This window comes from Melanerpes formicivorus, unplaced genomic scaffold (genome assembly GCF_026170545.1).
Source record: "Melanerpes formicivorus ecotype bairdi unplaced genomic scaffold, bMelFor1.0.p_v2 SCAF_24, whole genome shotgun sequence".
NCBI lineage: Eukaryota > Metazoa > Chordata > Aves > Piciformes > Picidae > Melanerpes > Melanerpes formicivorus.
The window spans coordinates 8,058,283-8,079,523 of NW_027142376.1; the positions used below are offsets into that span (position 1 = coordinate 8,058,283).

At 49.1% G+C, this 21,241-nt stretch overlaps 2 protein-coding genes across 3 annotated transcripts; one reads left to right on the plus strand and one right to left on the minus strand.

The window, feature by feature from the left end:
• Positions 1–16: 16 nt before the first annotated feature.
• On the minus strand, positions 17–10,935 carry LOC137448339 (prolactin-releasing peptide-like). Its single transcript, XM_068152785.1, has 4 exons — positions 10,785–10,935; positions 7,215–7,288; positions 1,659–1,827; positions 17–522 (listed from the first exon to the last, which is right to left on the minus strand). Exons 2-4 carry the CDS (start codon positions 7,248–7,250, stop codon positions 350–352), a joined length of 378 nt encoding a protein of 125 aa, XP_068008886.1. The 5' UTR covers positions 7,251–7,288; positions 10,785–10,935; the 3' UTR covers positions 17–349.
• Positions 10,936–12,112: 1,177 nt separating this feature from the next.
• Positions 12,113–20,941, plus strand: EIF1B (eukaryotic translation initiation factor 1B). 2 transcript variants are annotated; one of them, XM_068152787.1, is made up of 5 exons: positions 12,113–12,247; positions 14,816–14,979; positions 15,645–15,746; positions 16,286–16,337; positions 17,907–20,941. In XM_068152787.1, exons 1-4 carry the CDS (start codon positions 12,217–12,219, stop codon positions 16,328–16,330), a joined length of 342 nt encoding a protein of 113 aa, XP_068008888.1. In that variant the 5' UTR covers positions 12,113–12,216; the 3' UTR covers positions 16,331–16,337; positions 17,907–20,941. The 2 variants fall into 2 exon arrangements, with proteins under 2 accessions (XP_068008888.1, XP_068008887.1); XM_068152786.1 differs by lacking the exon at positions 17,907–20,941 and having other exon boundaries at positions 12,114–12,247; positions 16,286–16,678.
• Positions 20,942–21,241: the final 300 nt, after the last annotated feature.

The following is a 21,241-nucleotide window of genomic DNA, read 5'->3' on the forward strand; positions in this document are numbered from 1 at the left end:
AACCATTGCTCTTTATTTTGACACAGCAGCAGCCACTGCCTTGGTAACGTGGCAGGAAGGTTTTCATGACACACACTTCACACTGTGGAGTTTAAATCCCAGCACAAAAGCTGCGTGGGGTTTGGGTGAACCTAATATTACAGTGAAACAGCCTCAGGAGGCTGGTGGGGATGTAAGCTATGGTGGCACTCGGTGCTAGTGTCCATGCAGTGTCTTTCAGCTGCACGCTCAACAGGTTTCTTTTTGGAGGAGCTGGCACAAGGAGCAGAAAGAAGAGCAAGATGCTAGGGACTGCTAGGCCAAAGCAGCGCTGGAGCTCTGAGGTGTGATTCAGAGAACAGAGGTTGGGTCACCAGCCTTCTGTGTCCAGCACTTTCTGTTGCCACAGAGCACTCCGGATGAAATCCAGGTGTCTGCTCCCAGGCCTCAGGCTGCCACGGCTGCTCCTCAGCTGCCTCTTGCCAAAGCGGCCGATGGGGCGCACGCCTCGGCCCACGTACCAGAAGGGATCGATCTCAGGACCTGCAATTCAAAGCAGGCAGGCAAGCATCCACCCCTGTGCCCACAGGCAGCACTGCCTCAGCGCCTTGAGGGTGTTAGGCAGCTCATTTGTAGTCCAGGAGAAAAAAAACCCACACATACCCAACAACAAACAAACAAGGGGGAAGGCTGCAGCCAGCTACACAACTTTCTGGTGCCTTGAAGGTTGCTCAAGAAGAGGATTCAGATGCAAAATTAATTTTCATCCATCTGGGCTGCATCCTGCAGGTCCCACAGCAGCTGAAGTACCCAGAATCAGGAGGCTGCAGCAAGCTTTAGAGCTGATCTCAGCCCTGGATAAGGTTGCGATGCAGCCTACACTCAAGAAGGGCCATAGCAGCTCCCTGCACTGCCGCTTGTAAACTGTCTTCTCTTAGTCATAGTCCTGAAGGTTCTACTGTCCACCATCCCTCCCTGCTGTGTGCACCAGGTACAGCATCTCTGCAGGCTAACAAAGCCACTGGAACTTAAACATAAAGCTAATTCTTGTTCACTTAGGAAGGTGCTTTCATGGATGATCTCCTTTTGTTTGTGCCCTTCTATTTGACTTATTTTGCTAGTCTAGTCTAGCTTCAGAGGTGTGGAGAGAGAGAGAGTTGCATTCAAAGACCAACAAATAGCAAGAAGGTAAATCTACAAAGCACTGGAGATGAATTCACCCCAAGGAAATGCCAAACCATTAGAAGCCTGGAGGACTGTCAGGAACAGGAATAGATTTCTGTTTCAGTGCATGACACAGCATCCAGGTCATAGGAAAATCTCAGCATAACCAGAGTAAAATGATCCACTTTGACTGTAAATGTGCCCTGGGAGTCTTCTCTTCTCCAGGCTGAACAACCCCAGCTCCCTCATAGGAGAGGTGCTACAGCCCTTGGATCACCTTGGTGGCATCAGAAATGGTGCTGCTTGCCTTGGCTAACTAAGGGCTGGCAGAAGGACATTAGGTTCTCTATATGCACTCACAAGGGGAAATGCAAGTACAGAGCCTCACCCCACAGAACCATCCACGTGGATCTGCTGCTGAACTTGCCCTGGCAGCCCCACCCTGACCCCTCAATGCACCAGGAAGACACCACACTGGAGTCTGTCACACCACATCAGGTGGGGCTGGTACCTACTTCTGTTGTCTATTTGATGTTTAAACGGCCTGCTCTGTCCTGAAGCAAAGCTGAGCAGTACCAGGAGTGCCAGCAAGGAGACAGTGACCAGCTTCAAGTGCTTGGGTGACCACAGGGCACATGGTGTCCACCAGACTGGATGCCACATGATGGAGCAGTGGTGGGAAAGCTGTAAGAAGAAAAGGGAATATGGGGAAACTTGAGTTAAAGCTCTTCAGGTGAAGGAAGGTGGCAGCTCTAATGGTGTGCTCCTGTCCATCAGAGCCACTTCATGACTAAGCAGTGTGAAGCACTGACACTGGGGATGTCCTGGATAAATCATTTGAGCCTTCTACTGAGGTAAGGCCTGCAGCTGGAGGGGTTTTCTCACCAGCAGTGAGAGGCCCTGCCATGGCTTCACAGGAGCTGAGCTGGCTGCTGACTTTCTGTGTGGCTTCCCATGTGACCAGGTGCATTGGCTACCAAAGGGTGGTTTAGCCACTGCCAAAGGGAGTCTTAGCCACTGCCACCATCATCCTTTCCTCACCTGTAAAATGTATCTCACGTTTGCATTTTACACACTCTTTTTCCAGCTAAATGCATTTCAGTATGAAAGGGAACTCTGCTCCTCTTTCACAGCCAACTTCCAAAAGCATGATACCCAGTTATGCTTTCCACTGGTAGATGACCCCAGCTGTTAATTACAGCCCCCCCTGCCCTGCAGGTATGAAGTAAGGCCATCAGGCTGCTGGTCCCCATGGCACTTGGGATGCGTTTATTGACAGAAGCTGCCCTGAAGTGACAGCAACTCTCACTGAGAAACTCTCTGCAAGCCTCACAAGCTAGGGCTTCTCCCATACCAATGGAGCTTTCCCCCAGGAGTTTACAGTTAACATGGATTTGGTTTGGAAGCCTCCAAGCCAGTACTTTGCTTCCTTACTTTATTTTTGGGGCCTTTTGTTGTTGTTTGCTGGGATTGTGCTGAGTCCCCAGCCCGGTGCACGGAAGCAGTTGGACAGTGTGTATGAGGAAAGGTGTTTCCTAGTTCCTTGTCTGCTTAAGCCCTTGTGCTTGCACAGAAACATCTGATTTTCTTTGGGTGAGCCTGGGTCTGTGGCAGTGTTCATCTGCCAGGCCCTCACTGAAGCTGTTTGCAGGTGAGGTGGTAGCCCTTGGTTGTTGTTTGCAGATGTTGGCATGATGTGTTGCTGGTAGACGCAGACAGGAATTTACACAATGATTTGTACAAGCAACAAAGATGTCACCAAGCTTGCCAGAAGATGTCCCTGCTCTCTGCAGGGAGTTTGGATTAGATGACCTTTAGAGGTCCCTTCCAGCCCAAACCAGTCTGTGGTTCTGTCCTGACCCTGTAAATGCACCCAGACACTCCCCAGGAGAAGGGCTGTGCGGGACAGAGGTGCTGATGCCAGGCTCAGGGCACCACAGGTACCTCCTGTCGCTGGCATTTGGGACAAGCTTCCCCACAGCACCTCTCCCAGGTCTGCCTGGTGGGGCTTCTGCTACAGAAGGCAGCAGGAGCCCTCTTTGCTCAAGCATCACTTACGGCAGAGACAACAGTGAGGTGAGTCCTCTCAGCTATGCCTACACAGAGGCTTCTCCTCCTGTGAGTTTTTGGGGGGGTTAACCCCCTGTTGCCAGCAGAATCTTTGCTGCTCTCAGTAGAGGCAGAGCAGGAATGAACATTTCCTGCTGCACACTGCACAGGCAGCACACAAAAAAAGGCAGGTGGAGGATCTGGTTGTGCCCTTCGTGAAAAATGCAAAGGCCAAAGCTCCTTAGCCTCTAGGAGTCAGTGAAAGGGCTGTTGGGCTTTCCCCACACACACTGACAGTTACTCAGCAGGCAGCTTAGAGAAAAGTGCTTTTAATCCAAGAGCTGAACAGAACTGTGAATTAACTTTTCCTAACTTGTCTCACAACAACCAGGACTAAAAGATCTTCACATGTAAAAGCACAGGGGATTGATTCTGCCTGCAGAGAGGTCTCTTGGTTCTCCATGTTTAGCAAAGCCAGTGAGACAAGAAGGAGCTATTCTCAGCAATCTCTCCAGTCTGCTGACAGGTTTTCCAGGCTGCTGGCTGTCTGGTTTTGTGTCTTTCTGGGAACTGAGTGACAGAAAGGCAGAGCTTGCCTTCAGCTTGCTGTTGATGAAATACCAAAATACAGGGGGAAGCTTTTGGCACAGTTTGGTTTTGTTTTTTCTCCTAAGCAATGCTGTGCTCCTCCAGTTCTCCCTGTTTTTCCCTCCTCCTAATTGTTCCACCCCTGTTTGTATGGGGAGAAAATGAGGCAGAGGTAATGTGTGGCCCCACAGAACATGACCTTGCATGATGCTGAGCATTTCTGAGCCCAACTCGACATTGTCATCAGGCTTTAAGGACCAGAACAAAAGCCTGGATACTCACTCACAGTCCTTTCCTGAGCAGAGGCTGGGAGATGGTCTGTGATCATCTCAGGTCCAGACATGCCCTAACCCACACACCTGCACCTTTCTTCCAAGGGGAAAATGAAAAAAGCAAGACCTCAGACAGTCACTCTATGTGCCCCCCCCCCCCCCCCCCCCCCCCCTTTCCATGCTCACCAAAACCTTCTAAAATAAGAAATAAATAAATAAGTACAATCACTTGTTTCACCAAAACTTGACCCAAGTTCCTTCCAGGAATCGTTTTGCTGCTGGGGCTCAGCAAAAGTCAGCACCGCTGCCATTTGGTCTGCTTCCCACTTCTGCTTAGTCCCTGAGCAGAAAGAGCTTTTGAATGTTGTCCCAGTGACATCTGTAACACATCTGGCAATCTCCATCAGTGTGAGAGGAGAAAGTTACAGCACGTGAAAATGAAGTTACAGTGGAGCAGCAGCATCACAGCTTGCTGTGGGTCTGCCTCACACAAGCAGCGGGAGACCAGCACGGCTCTGCCTCTGGGCTCCCAGCACACCACACTGGAGCTCTGCTGCAGATCCATCAGATCTAAGCCTACTGTGGATGCCCTCAGAAGCCAAGGTGCAATTAACTCTTTAAACTCTCAAGGGGCCTCTGCCTTGAGATTAGCAGCTGTGTGCCCCCTCTGAGGCAAACAGGAATGGCTTTCCCCTTTGCAAGCAGCGCTGGAGATCTCCACCAGCCCTGGTGCCTCAGCACGGTCTCCTTAGGGACAAAACTGCAGAAAAGTTCCAGTGAGCACAGAGCACAGCTGTGCACCCCCCTGCTGAAAAGCTACAGCCCCAAAAGAAAAGGAAGTCGAGCAAGAGCAAGGAGAAATGCTGAAGGCACTCACCTGCTTGCACCAAAGCTGCTCCTCAGGTAGCTGCTGCTCCGAGCAGAAGCAGGGCAGCTGCGGGGGGCTTGTGCCTTTTATACCCGAGGGAAGGGAGTTAGAAGCAGGAGGGGGAGGCAAGAGGTGGGCCAGGAGGACGTCAGCAGTGCTGGTGAGTAAAATTTAAATTTACAGAAGGAGGGGTAGAGAATTGGGGCTCTATTAGACAGCCATTGATCAGGGCAGGGAGCAGCAACTGAGGGTGGTGCCGGGGGGATGGCGGGGGGGGGCCTGCGATGCCACCTGGCTGAGAACCCTTGGCCCAGGACAGTGAAGGGGAGGGGGCTGCTGCTGCCACTTCCCTATGGATGGGGGCACAAGGGCAGGCTGGAGCAGCAGCGCTGCCACGCTCTCTGTGCTGCTCTGCCTGCAGTGGGGAAACACTCGTGGCTGGAGATGAGGTGTGGGGTGACAGGAGGTGGACAGTGGGAAGTTCTCATGCCCAGCAGGCTCAAATAGCCAGGCCACACAGCCCCTTGCTCCCACCTCTGTGGTTTGCTTGGGATCTGACTTCACAGCAGCTCCTCAAGAGCTCTTAAGGGGCCCTACGAGAAAGCTGGGGAGGGACTTTTTAGGGTGTCAGGCAATGACAGCACTAGGGGGAATGGAGCAAAACTAGAAATGGGTAGATTCAGATTGGATGTCAGGAAGAAGTTCTTCCCCATGAGGCTGGTGAGACACTGGCACAGGTTGCCCGGGAAGGTGGTGGAAGCCTCATCCCTGGAGATTTCTAGGGCCAGGCTGGATGTGGCTCTGAGCAACCTGCTGTAGTATGAGGTGTCCCTGCCCATGGCAGGGGGCTTGGAACTGGATGATCCTTGAGGTCCCTTCCAACCCTAACAATTCTGTGATTCTATGATTCCTGTCTCATTAAGTCTCTAGCCCAGGGCTGGGATCAGCTCAGCCCCAGGGAAGCTTTAGGCCACAGTGCAGCAGAGCAGTCTAGCAGCTGCTGAGCTGAGCTGAGCTGTGAGTCAGTGCGTAAGCAGGTGCTGCCCGGCGCTGTGGCAGAGCAGCTTCCAGCTGCAGCAGGCCCCTAGCTCGAGCAGTGTTACTCTATTTCCTGGCTCAAGCAGTATTGTATTTCTGCTGGGCTGTTATTTTTAACTCTGGCTCTTGACTGGTGTATCACCACAGCCCTGCTGCCGCAGAGCTCGCTGCTTTAGCAGCTCAGACCATGTTTACCACGCGGAAGGGCTGTGGAGAAGCAGCAGCTGAACCTCAGGTGTTTCGCTCCTTCAGCACCATCCTGGGGAGAGGCTGAGCTGTGAGGTGTTCCTGGGCTGCATGGGGAGTACAGAGAGCTCTGCAAAGTTCTGCTCTTCCTGCTGACACTGACTGTCCAAGGAAACAACTTTCAAAGCTGTGCTTAGGAGAGGGGGCTCTGAGGCATGGACTGGTCAGCAGCTGGGACTGGACAGGAAATGCTGCAATCCCACCCACTTCAGCCACCTCCCAAAGGAGTTGGTTATTTTTTTCCCTAGGGGAACTTCTGCAAGATTGATATTTTTGCCTGGCTCTGCCTTCACTCAGTATCCAGACATCAAGTAGACGACCCCACAACCATGGTCACTAATTGTAGGGATTAAAATAAGTTCCTCATTTACAGGAAACACTTTGCTCTGCGGGCACAAAGAAGCCTGAGAAATCCTCTTCCATTCTCCACTTTCCACCCAGTAATGACTAAAAGGAGCATCTCTCTCATCCAAGTTTTCAAGAGTTTACTCAAACTCCCAGATGACTGCAAAACATGAAGAGCCCTTCAAGTCCATGATAGCACAAAAGGTCTTTCTGCAGCTCACACAATCAATAATGTATCTACAGGCTCACTCCAACAGCCTCCTTTTAGCATCTCCCCTTTGAACCTTGCAAGCGCTCCCTGCCTACAAATCAATCCACATCCAAGAATCCACATCCTGCTTCCTCTGGGCTCATTCTGCATGCATGGAGGGGATAACTTCTCAGTCAGTAAAAACCCTTCATGGCTTTGCACAACAGGTCTTTGCCCTTCCTGCTCTTCACATGGGTCTGGCCTAGGCATTGTGGGTACCCTTTCTTCATTTCTGGTGGGCAAGTGCTGGAGCCAGCAATTTTTTCTCTCCATAATATTGGGACCCTGTGTTGCTCTGCTGGCTTGCTAAGTGGTTCTGTCAGCTTCAAACACAAGTGAAAGCCTCCTCCAGCCCATTTACAGTTTCTAGTCTTGCTGGCACTGCAATGTGAGCCTTTCAGGGCCTGGCACCTACCTGGAAGTTACCACGTAAAAGCACACTGTGCAACATCTTCACATTACCGCGGTCTGCTTAGTGGTAAATGCTGCCTGCAAGAGAACATGAAAATCATTACTGGGAGAGCTAGCATCTAAAATGCTCTGATCTGATCGCTGCCTTCATTCTGGCCTGAGCTCCATATCCTGCAGTATATTGGTTTTGATGGTGGCCAGCACTAAGCAGGACAGCATATTTTGACATTCCCCACCAGACCGTTCTCCCAGGGCCCCCGACCCTTGGGGTCCAGAAGCTTCCTAAGCCAGATGTCTCATTGTGGTAGGTAGCCCTTAGTGGACTAAGGGCTTCTTGAACCCATGCAAATCCTCAGCATGCACAAAACCCCGTGCTAAGGACTTCACAGCTCACTCTCTGCTAGGGGAAGGATCATGGCCATGCATCTACTCAGGACACAAAACTTGCCAGTGCCAAGTACTTATTTTTTCATTTTTGCTTTCAGCCATTCTGCCTTCATGGAAGGTTACTATGAAATGTTCTAAGCAATGAAGATTTGAAAGCTATGTGACAGTCTGAAGGAGACTCATCAGGCAGTACTGTTTCAGTCTATCATTACTGACTGTAAGTTATCATTTCTTTCTGGAGATTTAGGGATCGCCGTGTGTAACGTGCCAAGCTCAGATTTCCACTGCTATGCACCTGCCATGGACAGTACTCAGAAGCTACACAGAAATCATCCTGACTTCTCAGGGTCTGCTCAGGCAGATGTGATTGTAGTTTAGCTTGTTATCCCATTCCCAGCAGGGCTAATGCTTTGGCTGGCTGAGGAAAGCAAGTCAGCTCATGTAATAGCGGAAAGGGAAAGCTTTTCAGGGGAGGTGCTGCCTGGAAATTCCTCAGTTACATTAACCAGGAAGTATCTGATGATTGGTAAGGCCCAGTTGCACTGACTGAGTTTGGAGGATTCATGAAAAGTTGTATGCAGACCTACTCAGAAAACCATATCAATTTAAGCAACTAGATGAGTCTGTTCGTTGCATGTAGCTTGTACACTGCAGCGCTTCTCTGCTAACGCTCAGGTGCAGAGAGCAAACAGGACTGGCTTCGCTTTTTCCTTGGGGATAGGACCATCTAGCGGCTAGCACAGAAATTAGCTTCACAGAATCACAGACTGGCTCAGCTTGGAAGGGACCTCAGACATCATCTACATCCAACCTTCCCACCATGGGCAGGGACACCTCTCAACTCAACTCAGCTGCTCAAGGCCTCCTCCAACCTGGCCTTCAACACCCCCAGGGAGGAGGCAGCCACAGCCTCCCTGGGCAGCCTGTTCCAGAGCCTCACCACCCTCCTGCTGAAGAACTTCTTCCTCAAATCCAGTCTAATCCTGCTATCTCCCACAGCTTCAAACCATTCCCCCTTGTCCTGTCTCTAGACACCCTCATGAAAAGTCCCTCTGCAACCTTCCTGTAGGCTCCCTTCAGGTACTGGGAGGCAGCTCTAAGGTCTCTCTGGAGCCTTCTCTTCTGAACACCCCCAGCTCCCTCAGCCTATCCTCATAGCGGAGGTGCTCCAGCCCTTGGATAATCTTTGTGGCCTCCTCTGGACTCACTTCAACAGCTCTGTGTCCTTCTGCTGGGGACACTTGCAGTCACTATTGAGCAAGGAGTTAACCTGCACACATAGAAGCACAGGCATCCCGAAATCTGAGCATGCACTGAAGCTACACCAAACAGCACAGGACCCAGGTTCTGGTAAGTCAGAACATCTGCCTGTCCAGGTGTTCACCCCCAGCACTATTCCCAGTTTGCTCACTCCTCCCAGTTAGCACATGCTTACCAGCACAACTTGTTAGCAGCTGGGCAGCTCAAGCATAAGCTACAGCTCAGGACACCAGCCAGTCTCCCCAGGCACACTGTGGAGGCTTTGGCCACAGCCAGAGTTCAGGTGCAAAAATACAAGGTCAGGCTTGGCACAGTTATGGCCATCCTTGAAATGGTTCTGCTGCTGGGGCAGATAGAAGGAGGATTTCTTCTGACACTTGGATGCATTTCCTCCCTGCCAGAAAGCCACCAGCCAGCCCTCTACACAGCACTTGAGAATGTGCAGCTCCCAAACACAGCTGGGTGTCGTAGGCAGAGCCATGGAGCAGAAGCAGGGAAGATTACAGTTCAAGAGGGGGGGAAAAAAGGATGGGGAGGAGGATGGAAATAATTTTGCCTTTGTCTCTCAAGTATCTAGCAGCTGGATTTGAGCTTCAGGTACCAATACCAACTTCTGGCATGACAGTGAGGCAGGATTTGTGTAAAGAGTAGGTGTGTTTCGAGAATAAAGGACAGAAATTGGTGCTGCCGAGGGCCCATTTCATGCACAGTCCCTTTGTCAGGCAACTTAAACTGCTCTTGGAGCAGCGTGCTCCAAGCTGTAATGGTCTGGACTTTGAGGCTGCCAGCAGAGAATCTGATGTATCTGCAGGACCAGGCACCAGGGGATCTGCCTGCAGGAGTGGTCATTGATTAAATTAACAGACCTTTTGGCTTTGTAAAAGCTCCTAAGGAATAAAACTTAAATAAAAAATGAGAATCATAGAATTGTCAGGGTTGGAGGGGACCTCAAGGATCATCTAGCTCCAGCCACCTTGCCATGGCCAGGGGACACCTCACACTACAACAGGTTGCTCACAGCCACATCCAGCCTGGCCTTCAAAACCTCCAGGGATGAGGCTTCCACCACCTCCCTGGGCAACCTGTGCCAGTGTCTCACCAGCCTCATGGGGAAGAACTTCTTCCTAACATCCAATCTGAATCTACCCATTTCTAGTTTTGCTCCATTCCCCCTAGTGCTGTCATTGCCTGACACCCTAAAAAGTCCCTCCCCAGCCTTCTTGTAGCCCCCTTCAGATACTGGAAGGCCACAATTAGGTCTCCTCAGAGCTGTCTCTTCTCCAGACCGAACAACCCCAACTCTCTCAGTCTGTCCTCATAGGAAAGGTGCTCCAGCCCTCTGCTCATCCTCGTGGTAGTACATATTAGAAACATGGCTGTAGGAAATGAAAAACAATGCTTATTCCTGTTATTACAGAGCTGAAGGCAACAGCAGCCTTGTGCATGCTTATACAAAGACAGAGGTCATACAGAATCCTAAATTAAAGCAGGGTTTAGCCCCTACCAGGTGAGTGAGCCACTGTGTTTTTACCTTGGGGAAAAACAAATAATCATGAGATGAAAATTCATGGGAGAGCAAAAGATACAAGAAGGTTTTGCACAGAGCTGTGGAGTTTGCAAAAACGCACTAGAGCAAAAAAACCACCGATGTTAGTAGTAATGAGAGGTGCCTGAGAGAGGTGCTGGAGACACCCCAAAGACCTGTCCCTGAGGATGGGTGTTAGAAGAACTCCCAGTGTCTATCTCCATGGCCTTAATCCAGACATTGCTCAAATCATGGCATGTGTGTGTGACAGAAGCAGGCATCTGTCTCTGTTACTATCCTCTCCCCATCCTCCCATTACTGCCCCTATAGTGCCTTCTGCACTAACAAATTGCCTTGCAAAGCACCAGGACCAGAAACTTTCTTAGGCCAACACACACTGACCTTCATAAAGTTACTGCAGTGCTGATCCAGGCCTTGGGTCACAGAAGAGAAGTACCTCTGTGATTTAAGAGGAACGAGGCTGATGAGAAAAGAGAAGAACCACAGAGAGAGCAGCAGTATAGATTGCTGCAGCTGTGCCAATGCAACTAGGTTACTGTACATCTGCAAAGCCATTAATCACCTCCTGAGCACTTCTTAAAGGCAAACCTTTACTATTGCAGCCCAAGCACTATTTATCTCCTGCCTGCAGATAAATGGTTAGCAAGTAGTCAGTGGGCAGCTGTGGAATGGGGGGGTCCTGTGGGGCCAGGCAGTTGTGCTAGCACCTGAGGTGTGGGGAATGCAACGGCTCTGCCTGGCTGCCCACCCAAAATCCAGGGTGAGGACATAAAGCTGCACACAGTAGGAGACTCGGAGACACAGCCGTGTCTGAGTGGGTCTAGAGGATGTCACAGAAATGATCAGAGGTCTGGAACACCTCTGCTGTGAGCACAGGACTTGGGATTGTTAAACCTGGAGAGGTGAAGGCTCCAGGGACACCCTGCTGCAACCTTTCAGTACTGCAAGAAAGCTGGGGACAGGCTTTTTAGGAGCTCCTGTTGCAAGAGGACAAGAGGTGGTGGCTTCGAGTTAAAAGGAAGGCGATTCAGACTAGCTAGAAGGAAGCATTTTGCAGTGGCGGGGGTGAATCGCTGTCGCAGGCTTCGGGTCAGGTGGGCTGGGGCTCAGAGCGAGTCCTGTGGGTCAGGCAGCATTTTGCCCAGCCGGGTAAGACTCCGGAGGGGCTTTTCCAACAGTCTTAGTGTTTTCGAGGGGGGGAAGGGGAAAGCTAGCTTGGAAACACGGAGGGAAAACAGAAACCGGCACCACACGAGCCACAGGCATGGGAGCACAGAAGGGACCTCCATGGGGGTCACCTGTGCCGTCACAAAGGGCGGCCAGCCTGGAGAACCAGGTGCTTCGGCGAGCGGCACCGGGCTGCCCTCGGGTGAAGCAGGTACACAAGCACACACGGCTCGGACCTGCTCTGCTCTGCGCGGCGGCAGCCCTCCGCTTCCCGTGGGGAAGCACGGCGGCCATCACGTGCCCGGGGCGGCCGGGGCAGGCGGCCATGTTGTGGGGGGAAACGGCGGCCAGCCCCCGTTAGCGGGGGCGTCGGGCGGGGTGCCCGGGCTGCCGCGGGGGAGGGCAGACGGTCCCCACGCCTTTATAGTCCTTTCGTGCATTCTTCTCCTGTGACTCTTTTTTTGCCTGCCCCTTTCAGGTTCGCCTCCCTCCCCCTTTTGTTATCCCTCCCCTCGCTCCGTCCCCTCCCTCCCTGGTCCCTCCCTTCTCCCCGCCCCTGCCGGCACTGCGGAGCCGGAGACGTGACCCGAGCGGAGCCAGCCTCGGCCTTTTCCTCCGCTGCTCCAGCCTCTCGCCGGGGAGTCGCATGTCATCTATCCAGAACCTCCAATCCTTCGGTAAGCGCGCCTGCCCCCCGCTTGTGCCGCAGGGAGCCCCGCTGCCACCCCTCTCGGCGAGCGCGCCCCGGGGCTGCGGCTGCCTGCCGCTCCCCTCCCGCTGCCGCCCCTGCTTCCTGCCGCGGCTCCCTGCTCCGTCCTGCGCCGCTTTCCCCAGAGCCCTGGGGCGCTCCGCGCGTCGGTGTCCGCACCCGCGGGGTGACATTGAGGCCGGTGCTGAGGGGGTGCTGCCGTCGCTTTACTCTGTAGCGGTGGCTCCGGCTGCGTCCTTGTCCTCCCCGCAGGACGTGCCCTGTGTGTGCTGTAGCGGGGACTCGTCTCCTTCCCTGTGTGTTCACTTTCCCCTCCCGTAGGAGATGCTGCCGTGCGCTGTGCTCTGGCACAGTATCGTAAAGGTCTTTTCCAAGCTTAACGATTCTCTGATAGCCTTTACAGCGCCTGAAGGTCTGCTGTGCGCCATCCCGAGCCTTTCTGTCAACTCTGCGGGCAGAGGCAGTCTAGGGTTCATAGCCCCTGCTAAGGAAAGGAATCGCCTCCTCACTTCTGACTGCCTGTGCCTTTGCTGCCTCATTTTACCCTTCCCCTTGTCCCAAGCCTTTCGATGTGCCATGCAAAGGATGTTGTTCGTGCAGATGGAGCTGTACAGAGGCTAGCTTATTTCTCCTGTACTGGGCAGGGAAGTTTGCTGCGATGGGCAGTGGTTCTCTGCCGTATCTGTAGGCAGCGAAAGGGAGGACGTTAACACTTGCTGTTGTAGTGTTGTGAGGCTTTCGGTTTCAGTATCGCCTCTAGCCTCCTGCACATGTAAAGCCATGTGAGAAGGTTATTTGAATCACAGTCTGGGGAGCTGACCCTGTACTTTGGAAGGTGCTGCCCAAAAGATTGGTTTGAAATAATCCAACGTTAACCCCTACACTGCTGGCTTATCTCCAGCATGGAATCCTAAACCGTCAAGGGACCTTCAGGCCCAAGTACTCTTCTTTTCCTTTGACTGTAATCTTCTGTTAGACTTTACCTCACCAGCTGTGGGGCACAGTGAAATGCAGCGCGTTCTAACGCATGGCAGTCAAGTTTCTCAATGCTGCATTAACTTTTGGCTGTGGTGCTTGCATTGCCTTCGGTGCCCTTGATTCTGCATGAGTCAGTCAGCACCCGAGCTACATCTGTTCCTGTTTCTGCTGAAGTTTTACTCTTTGAGGGATTTGTTTCAAGTGGGTGGCAAAACTTGATTGGTACCTTTAGGGCTGAGCTTTGGATGGACGTTTGGGAGGTTGTAGTTTGTGTGGCTGTTGAACTGACACGCTGAAGATGGGAGCTCTTCAATGTGATCCTGATTAGTATCAAAAAGTTACTTGTTATTTGTCTTTAAAAAAATCCCAAGTGTTAAAGTTTCAAGATTTATTTGGAGCTGCTGATTAGGAAATGTAGAGGGCTCTGAAATATCTTGATAGAGTGAGTGTTAAATATACTTCTGTGGAGAGCAGAGAATAAGAAGTGTAACATGGAAACGTGTCTCCCTAAATGCCTTCCTGTTTCACCCGTGCTGGATAGATTTAAGCTTGGAAGAACTTGAGGGCTGACCTTTCTACAGTCAACCAAAATGGGTTTTGTTACAATTTTTGCCTGAGACTACTGGCTGAGAGAAGGGTGCTGGGTGTACAGCTAGCCTCTGACCTCTGCTGGTGTCTGTTGCCCTGTTTCATTTACATTAATAACCAAGAATTACATCCGTGCCTTAAAATGCTGGTGGTTGTCAGGGTAGAAGACTTCTGTCCCAGACATGTAAAGGAGTGTGGCTGCAAGAGCTTTTTCATTTGTCCATGCTGATTTTTATCCATACTGATTCTTTGTCCATGCTGATTTTCATGGTATCATAGCATCAGTCAGGGTTGGAAGGGACCACAAGGATCATCTAGTTCCAATCCCCCTGCCACGGGCAGGGACACCCCACACTAGATCAGCCTGGCCAGAGCCTCGTCCAGCCTGGGCTTAAACACCTCCAGGGACGGCACCCCAACCACCTCCCTGGACAACCCATTCCAGGGATTCACCACTCTCATGGTGAAGAACTTCCTCCTCACATCTAGCCTGAATCTCCCCACCTCCAGCTTCATTCCATTCCCCCTAGTCCTATCACTCCCTGAGATCCTGAGAAGTCCCTCCCCAGCCTTCCTGTAGGCCCCCTTCAGATACTGGTAACAGGTGATCTGGCATGTTCCATATTTCACTTAAAATGCATGGGGCTGTCCAAAGCTTGGTGTTGTCTCATGAAGAACTATGTTTTTCAGGTTCTGAGCTTCAGGATTTGTAGCTTGCAAGAAATAGTGAAGTAAATTGATGGTGTAGCTGAAAACTGTTCAGGTCAGGGAAGGCAGTGAGCAAAGTGGATGTGTGATAGATAGCTGAGGGAGCAGGCCAGGGAGACTTCATACAGCTACAGGAGAAAGGTTTGAACACTGCGTGTTTAGACAGAGAAAACAGCAAGAATAAAGCTCTTTGTGAGCTGTTAGTTTTGAGCTTGGATGTTTTCCTTTGTGGGAATGACAGGAAGTTTTTTCCCTCCTACAGACCCCTTTGCTGATGCAACAAAGGGTGACGACTTACTCCCGGCGGGGACTGAGGATTACATTCACATAAGGATCCAGCAACGAAACGGAAGGAAGACACTAACAACTGTTCAGGGAATTGCAGATGATTATGACAAGAAGAAGCTTGTGAAAGCTTTCAAAAAGGTAAAGCTGCTGATTTGATAAAGATACTACATAAAGGAGTATGATGGCTTTCAATGCTGAGTAACAGCGTATTTGTTATACTTCGTTCTTGCCAGTGCACATCATTTTGATGTTCAGCTTGGTCCTTTTGCCCGTCTTTCTCAAAACTCCTAGCAGTGTCTAGTTGTGCTGAAAAGTTAAAGGTCTCTTTTCTATAAAAAAAGCAGTAAAAAAAGATTATTCTGAATGCTTCATTAAATATGTCACAGATGCCTGGGTTTATTGAGGCAAAGAGGAAAATCAGTTTGAAGTGGAACTGGGTTTGTGTTCCTGCTCCTGTCAGAGCTGGGTTGCAGTTGAAAATAGAACTTGCCAGATTGAAAATACTTATTTTTAAGTACTGTGGAGTTTGAAAGGCTGTGACTTTTTTCCATTCTTATGATGAGTGTGGGCCAGTTCCTTCTGCACAGTAGCTTATCCTGCCTGGATTCACTGTCAGCATCTTCGTTTCTGTCTGTATGCATCAGCAGATACATTCCATCTGCTCTCAAAACCAGTATAAAGTAGACCTAGTCTTTGGCATCAGGCTTTAGTAAGCAGCTTCTGAGACAACTGTGCTGCAAAGCCATGCTAAGCAAAATGCTGAAGTACAGCAGATGTCTTACAGTGTGAATGTTCCTCTCTAGAAATTCGCTTGCAATGGTACCGTGATTGAACATCCTGAGTACGGCGAAGTCATCCAGCTTCAAGGTGACCAGAGGAAGAACATTTGCCAGTTCCTCTTGGAGGTGAGGGACTGCAGATAAATAGCTAAAGCTCTGTGGCAGCAGCACAGTGACAGGTGGCACTGATGTTCATTAAGCAGCTAAAGATGGCCACTGTAGTTCTTTGGTATTTTCAGCCAACAAATCAGATGACCCTTGCAGAGCAGAATAAACCTCAGCTAAGAGTCACAGCACTGTAGGATGCATTTACCCTGCTACACCATCCCACTTGATTGCTGGCAGTGCAGCTCATGTCCTTCATTTGTAACATCAAGTGTTTGGTGCAAACCACCATTCTGAGTGTAAAAACACCAAAAGGAAGCTTACTGATGCAAATCGTGACGCAGAGATGTTACACTGCCAAAGAAGCGGTGCCAGGACTACAGAACAAGTCAGATGTGTGATAATATTTTACTTTTTATACAGTCAGTTTGTCTGCTTGGCCCAGAAACGTTCTGTTAATTAGGAAAGTGTCTGCTGTGTGTCACTTTGTTTAGTCTAAGACTGTGGTAACACCCTTGAGCCTGTTAGCTTTACTGAAGCGTGTTGCTTTTCTCCTGTAGATCGGCATCGTGAAGGAGGAACAACTGAAAATCCATGGCTTCTGAGTTACCTGTACGCTCGTGAAGGCCTCTGCTGCTTTTGGTCATAGCTAGCCTGGCTCTTCTGTGAAAAATGAATCTTTGCAGTGAATGGACTTCCCTCTTACCACAACGTTCAGAATTTGCTTTGGGTTCGCATGAGTGCGTGAAGCAGGTGGTGTGTAGGCTAGAAACACATAAGAAAACTTCAGTAAGGTGGTAATGAAGGCATCTGTGAACTTTAACACATTTCCAATGGAAATGTTCTAGTGATGATTGTTCAGTACCCTCCACCTGACTGAAATGTGTGGGTTGTATTAAAGTAGTGTTTGTTGTTGCTTAAAAATAAAAGTTTCTTCATGTGTTTTCCTGGGATATGTGAACTGTTTCAGCTGCAGTTTGAAGCTAGCACAGCAGCCTCTCTGAAGAACGGCTGCATCGCTTTGTGGCAGGGTTAGCTTACTGCTGATTGAATAAGTGGGGAAATCAGTAAGGTGAACTATTAGCTAATTAATCAGTAGATTAGCTTGCTGTGATCTTATCCTGTATCCATAAGACTAGAGCTTTAAAGTCTTCTGTGTGGGTGTACCTTAGTAGCAGCATGCTAAGAGACGTTCGCTGAGTAGGATTTTCTCCGAGATTCACTGCAGTGACTACAAAGTGTTGTGTTTAGCATAGCAGGACTTGAAGCTGAATTCCTTACAGATGCTCTTCCTAAGAACATACCAAACACCTAGGTCTTACACAGTGCTCCCAAAATGTTTGATGAAAGTGTATGGAATTTATGTCCTCTGTCACTGAGAGAAGGTGCAAGACATTAAAAGAGTTGGATTCTGCCATGACTGCTTTTAATGCTGGCAAGCAGAGTGCTTTAATCAGCTGGCAGTATTGGCTGCAGAAGTGAGGCAGGGGACAGGCTTTACATTTTGATGTTTTTTTCCTGCTGTGCTGTGATTAACAGTTAATGTAGTGTGTGAGGATTACTTGTAGAGTGTGAGGATTGCCACAGAAAGCTGATTTAGTCTGCTTTGCTAGCAGGCAATTCATTCAGCGTTACCTGAAGTTCTGATGGGTTTGTTCTGCCTCGCTTTTCATCTTGTTTTAATTAGCTGTAGGCATTTGGTGTCCTGCTTTTACAGAATGAAAGGACTGCATTTTGTGAAACCTGTAGATCTTACCTTCCTCGTGAGATAGGCATGGAAATGTTCTCTGCAGTGACTCAAAACACACTGAGCTGAGAAACCATCAGAATAGTGGGAAAGGTTAACTTCCTGTAATGCCATCTATTCTCTGGAAAGTAAGAAAGAGACATTTTGTTACTGCTGATATTAATAACTTCTTCAGGCAAAAATACTGACTGCCTAAATGTACTGACTACATAAATATCAAAGCACAGTGCAGAGCTCTAGTACTGACCACCATCTCTTGCTATACTTCATTTCCAGTTCAGATTTGCTTTTCTAAACACAGATGTTCCATTTTCACTCATTTGAAACTTTATTTCAGTCACTGCTTCTGAAATCAGATTATTGTGGCACTAGCAGCAGTCAGAGGAACATTACAGAGCATTCATGTGACAGTTTTTTTCTCTTGTCTGGTCTAGACAATTCCACCTGTAAGAATCCAGTGTCCAGTCCTCAGACTCTCCAGATTCTCCCTGATGTTACAGATCTTAACTGTTCCAGAGAAAGGATGTTCCAGAAGATTGTTGACTGTTACAGTATAATGTGTTCAAGAGGAGGGAACACCTGCTGCAAAACATGAAATACCAGCACACAGAGAGAAAATGCAAGTCTGGCACGTTGGCAGAATAAAAGCATTGTACTGAAAGAGCTGGCCTAGTCCTGATTCATAGATGCTAAAATCATGACTCTTTTGGGGGTACACAGCACTTAGCTATCTGCATTTTATCAAATGCCAGAAAAACTGACATTCAAGGCTTGTTCTCTTTCCCAAGAGTTAAAAAACAAAAGCTGTGTCCTCCTCCTTTCCCCTGGTACTGGGTGAGTGCTTCTGGTGGGTTTTTAGTTGGAGAGTGTTTTTAATTGGAGATTAACAAGTGATCAGCAAGTCTTGTGTTACTGAGTCATCATTTCATGTGGCATTCCATTAACTTTTACTACCTAAGCTTGAGTCATTTCTCCATAGTTAACTCTGCTTGTCATAAGCAAGAAAAACCTTTGTTCCCTTCCTCATTTACAAGTCCTTTCTCATAGAAGGAGCCTTGCAGATGGTGGGTGGCTGGGTTTTTATGCTCAGTGGAGCTAGCTACTTGTGTTTTGTCCCTTGAAGGGCAGAATGGATAAGGAATAAGAAGTAACACATTTGAAGGTTAAACAGATGAGGTTCGTTCTGGCAACAATTCAATGTGTCTAGAAGGAGAGCAGAAGTTTTTGTCCTTGGGAAGCATTTTAAACTAAAACAATGCCTCCATAAGAGTGCCACTAGCCTTGCTACAAGGCCAAGCTGCTTTGCAGGGGAGGCTTCAACAATTTCATGTTTTATCGTCTGACACTGGAAGTCTTTTCAGAGCCCAGCCTATTTTGAGTCCATATCTGTGATTCAAGAACAGTGAGATGCATGAAAGACTTTGGGAAAGAACTGTTTAAATTACTGTCATTAAAAAAACTTGTCACAGGGAGGGCAGCTTTCAATCCTTCCATCTGTTCCAAAATAGGTGAAGAAATGGTAGAGGATACAGCCCATAATTGTGTAGGCAGTAAAAGGCAGCTGGTAATAGAAAACACTTCTAAAATCCACTTGTGGTGCTCAAGAGTGGGCAAGCTCAGAGTGCCTGAACAGTCTGAAGACCACTTGCTGAATGGTGGTACCAGTTCTTGTAGAAGGAGAGAGATTCAGTAGCTGGAGTCTGTCAGCTGCTTGCTGCTTCTTGTGTGAATTATCAAGGCCTTGACCTTTGCCTGCATTCTGCTAAACCTGGCCACGTGTTGCAGAGGTGAGCATGAAGAGTACAGCTGTGGGAGATGAGCAGTCATCTTCTCCAGAGCAAGAGCCTTTGGGAAGCTGGAGTGCCTGGATTGTGTGCAGGCTATTCACTAGATCTGTGGTGCTGCTCAGCCTTCCTGCCCTGCATGAAAAGCATTTTCTGGAAAGCTTTCTTGGGAGAGAGAGGAGGGACCCTCACAGGAACACCTTAGGAGAGAAGTTTGCATCCTGAGTCTGTTTTGATTTTCCTGGACTGCAAGACCTCTATAGCAAGATTGCTATTTCTGGTTCTGTTTAAAAGTCCTAATTAAACTTTGCTCAGACTTTGGGGTTCTAAGTTCATCCAAAGCCATTATTAAACTTAAAATTGGGAAGAGTTGTTGAAGCTTAAGTTTCAGGGATTTGAAAGAACAGTAATTAAGCAAGGCTCTGTGTTGTGTCCTATGCTGCTGTCCTGCTTGTGCTCAGCATGTAGCTGCCCTGAAGATGCCTTTGGCAGTAAGTGGGTATGCCCCTGGCAGTGTGATATCCTTCAGTTTGTGTGAGATCTTAGCTAATGTATTGCACTGGTACAGGCTGTACTGCTCTCATTTCAGAGCACAGGGCAAGTCTGCCTGAGCTCCACTCAGTAACTCTTTTCCCTTAGTCCTGCTGGAATGCTGTAGTGTGTGGGAATCTGTGTTACACCTTGTTCAAAGTGGCTCCTCTCACTATGTGAAACAATGTGCAAGGTTGGTATTCAGCCAGCTGAGAATGGGAGAGGCCTTTTCATAGGTGACTCTGGGACACAGCAGGGTTGCTGTCACTGTTGGTGTGCTCAGCACTGATTAGAGTCACTGAGTGTTCCTGCTGCTACTAGGGAAATGGAGGTGGGCTTTAGAGGGTCAGTGTGGTTAAGTAGTACAACTGCCTTACTCCTAAGGTCCTCCACCCATGATGCTCAGCTTGGTTAGCAACATGGCTCCCATGCATGGCAACCTGAAGGTTGTTTTCCAGATCAAAAGCTCTTGAGCTGAATAAGGGGAAAATGACATAGTTATGTTTGCTGTACCTATTGCTTCCAGGTTACATTTAAAAGGGAATCTCAGAGAAGCATTTGCTCTTGCCATGCCTTTTGAATGTCTGCTACATGCCTGAGATCTCCTCAGGAACAAGGCTTGGTCTGTATGGGACTATTGCTAGAGAGCTGAATCAAACTCTGGAGAAGAAAAAGGTACTACCAATGTTCTGTTATGGTTGCTGTCCTGAAGCAAGTGGAATGCTGTGCTGTTATGAAGGAGGATTCTTTTTTTGGTCTAAGATAGAAGTGTAATTTAGCAGTGCTGTTTGTCATCCTCTTGCAATCAGCTTTCACTTCTTCCACAAATGCTCTGTTGCCTCTTCTACATTTTTGCCATACTCTGTACTCACCAACTTTAAAATGTTGTAACTTCTACTGGGATTCCCCAGCTCTAAAGCAAGATGCTCCTATTGGCTTGAGGTTTAAATTTGGAGGAGAGGAGGATCATCTCATTATTTGAATAAACCAAGTGCAGAGTGTTTGAAGATGAAGCCAGTGATGTGTGCTCAGCTATTTTAGAATGTCTTGTGTCTGTGTAACCTGCCAGCAGGTTTCTGCAATGAGTTTGGGGTCTGATGAAAAGGACTTGTGTCTGGAATAAAAGGGTTCTTTCCATTTCAAGCCATCTTTGCCATGATTATGCAGCAGAATAAAACCCAAACCTCATCCAGGCTCGGTTCTTCCAGGCTGTGAGCAGCAGAATTCTGCAGCCATGCTCCTCAGCAAACAAGACTGAGCTGTGTTAGTGGTCCCTCTGCTAATCAGACAGGGAAACAGTGCTGTTCCTGCAGTGGACAAACAAGCTTTGGGGATTGTGACGGGACAGCTGACCCCATGAGGAGGTGGCACTGTCCCAGAGATGAACCAGAAGGTTGCCCTTTTAGGCAGACCCAGCAAGTGGCATAAATGTGCTGATATGTAATCAGAGAGCA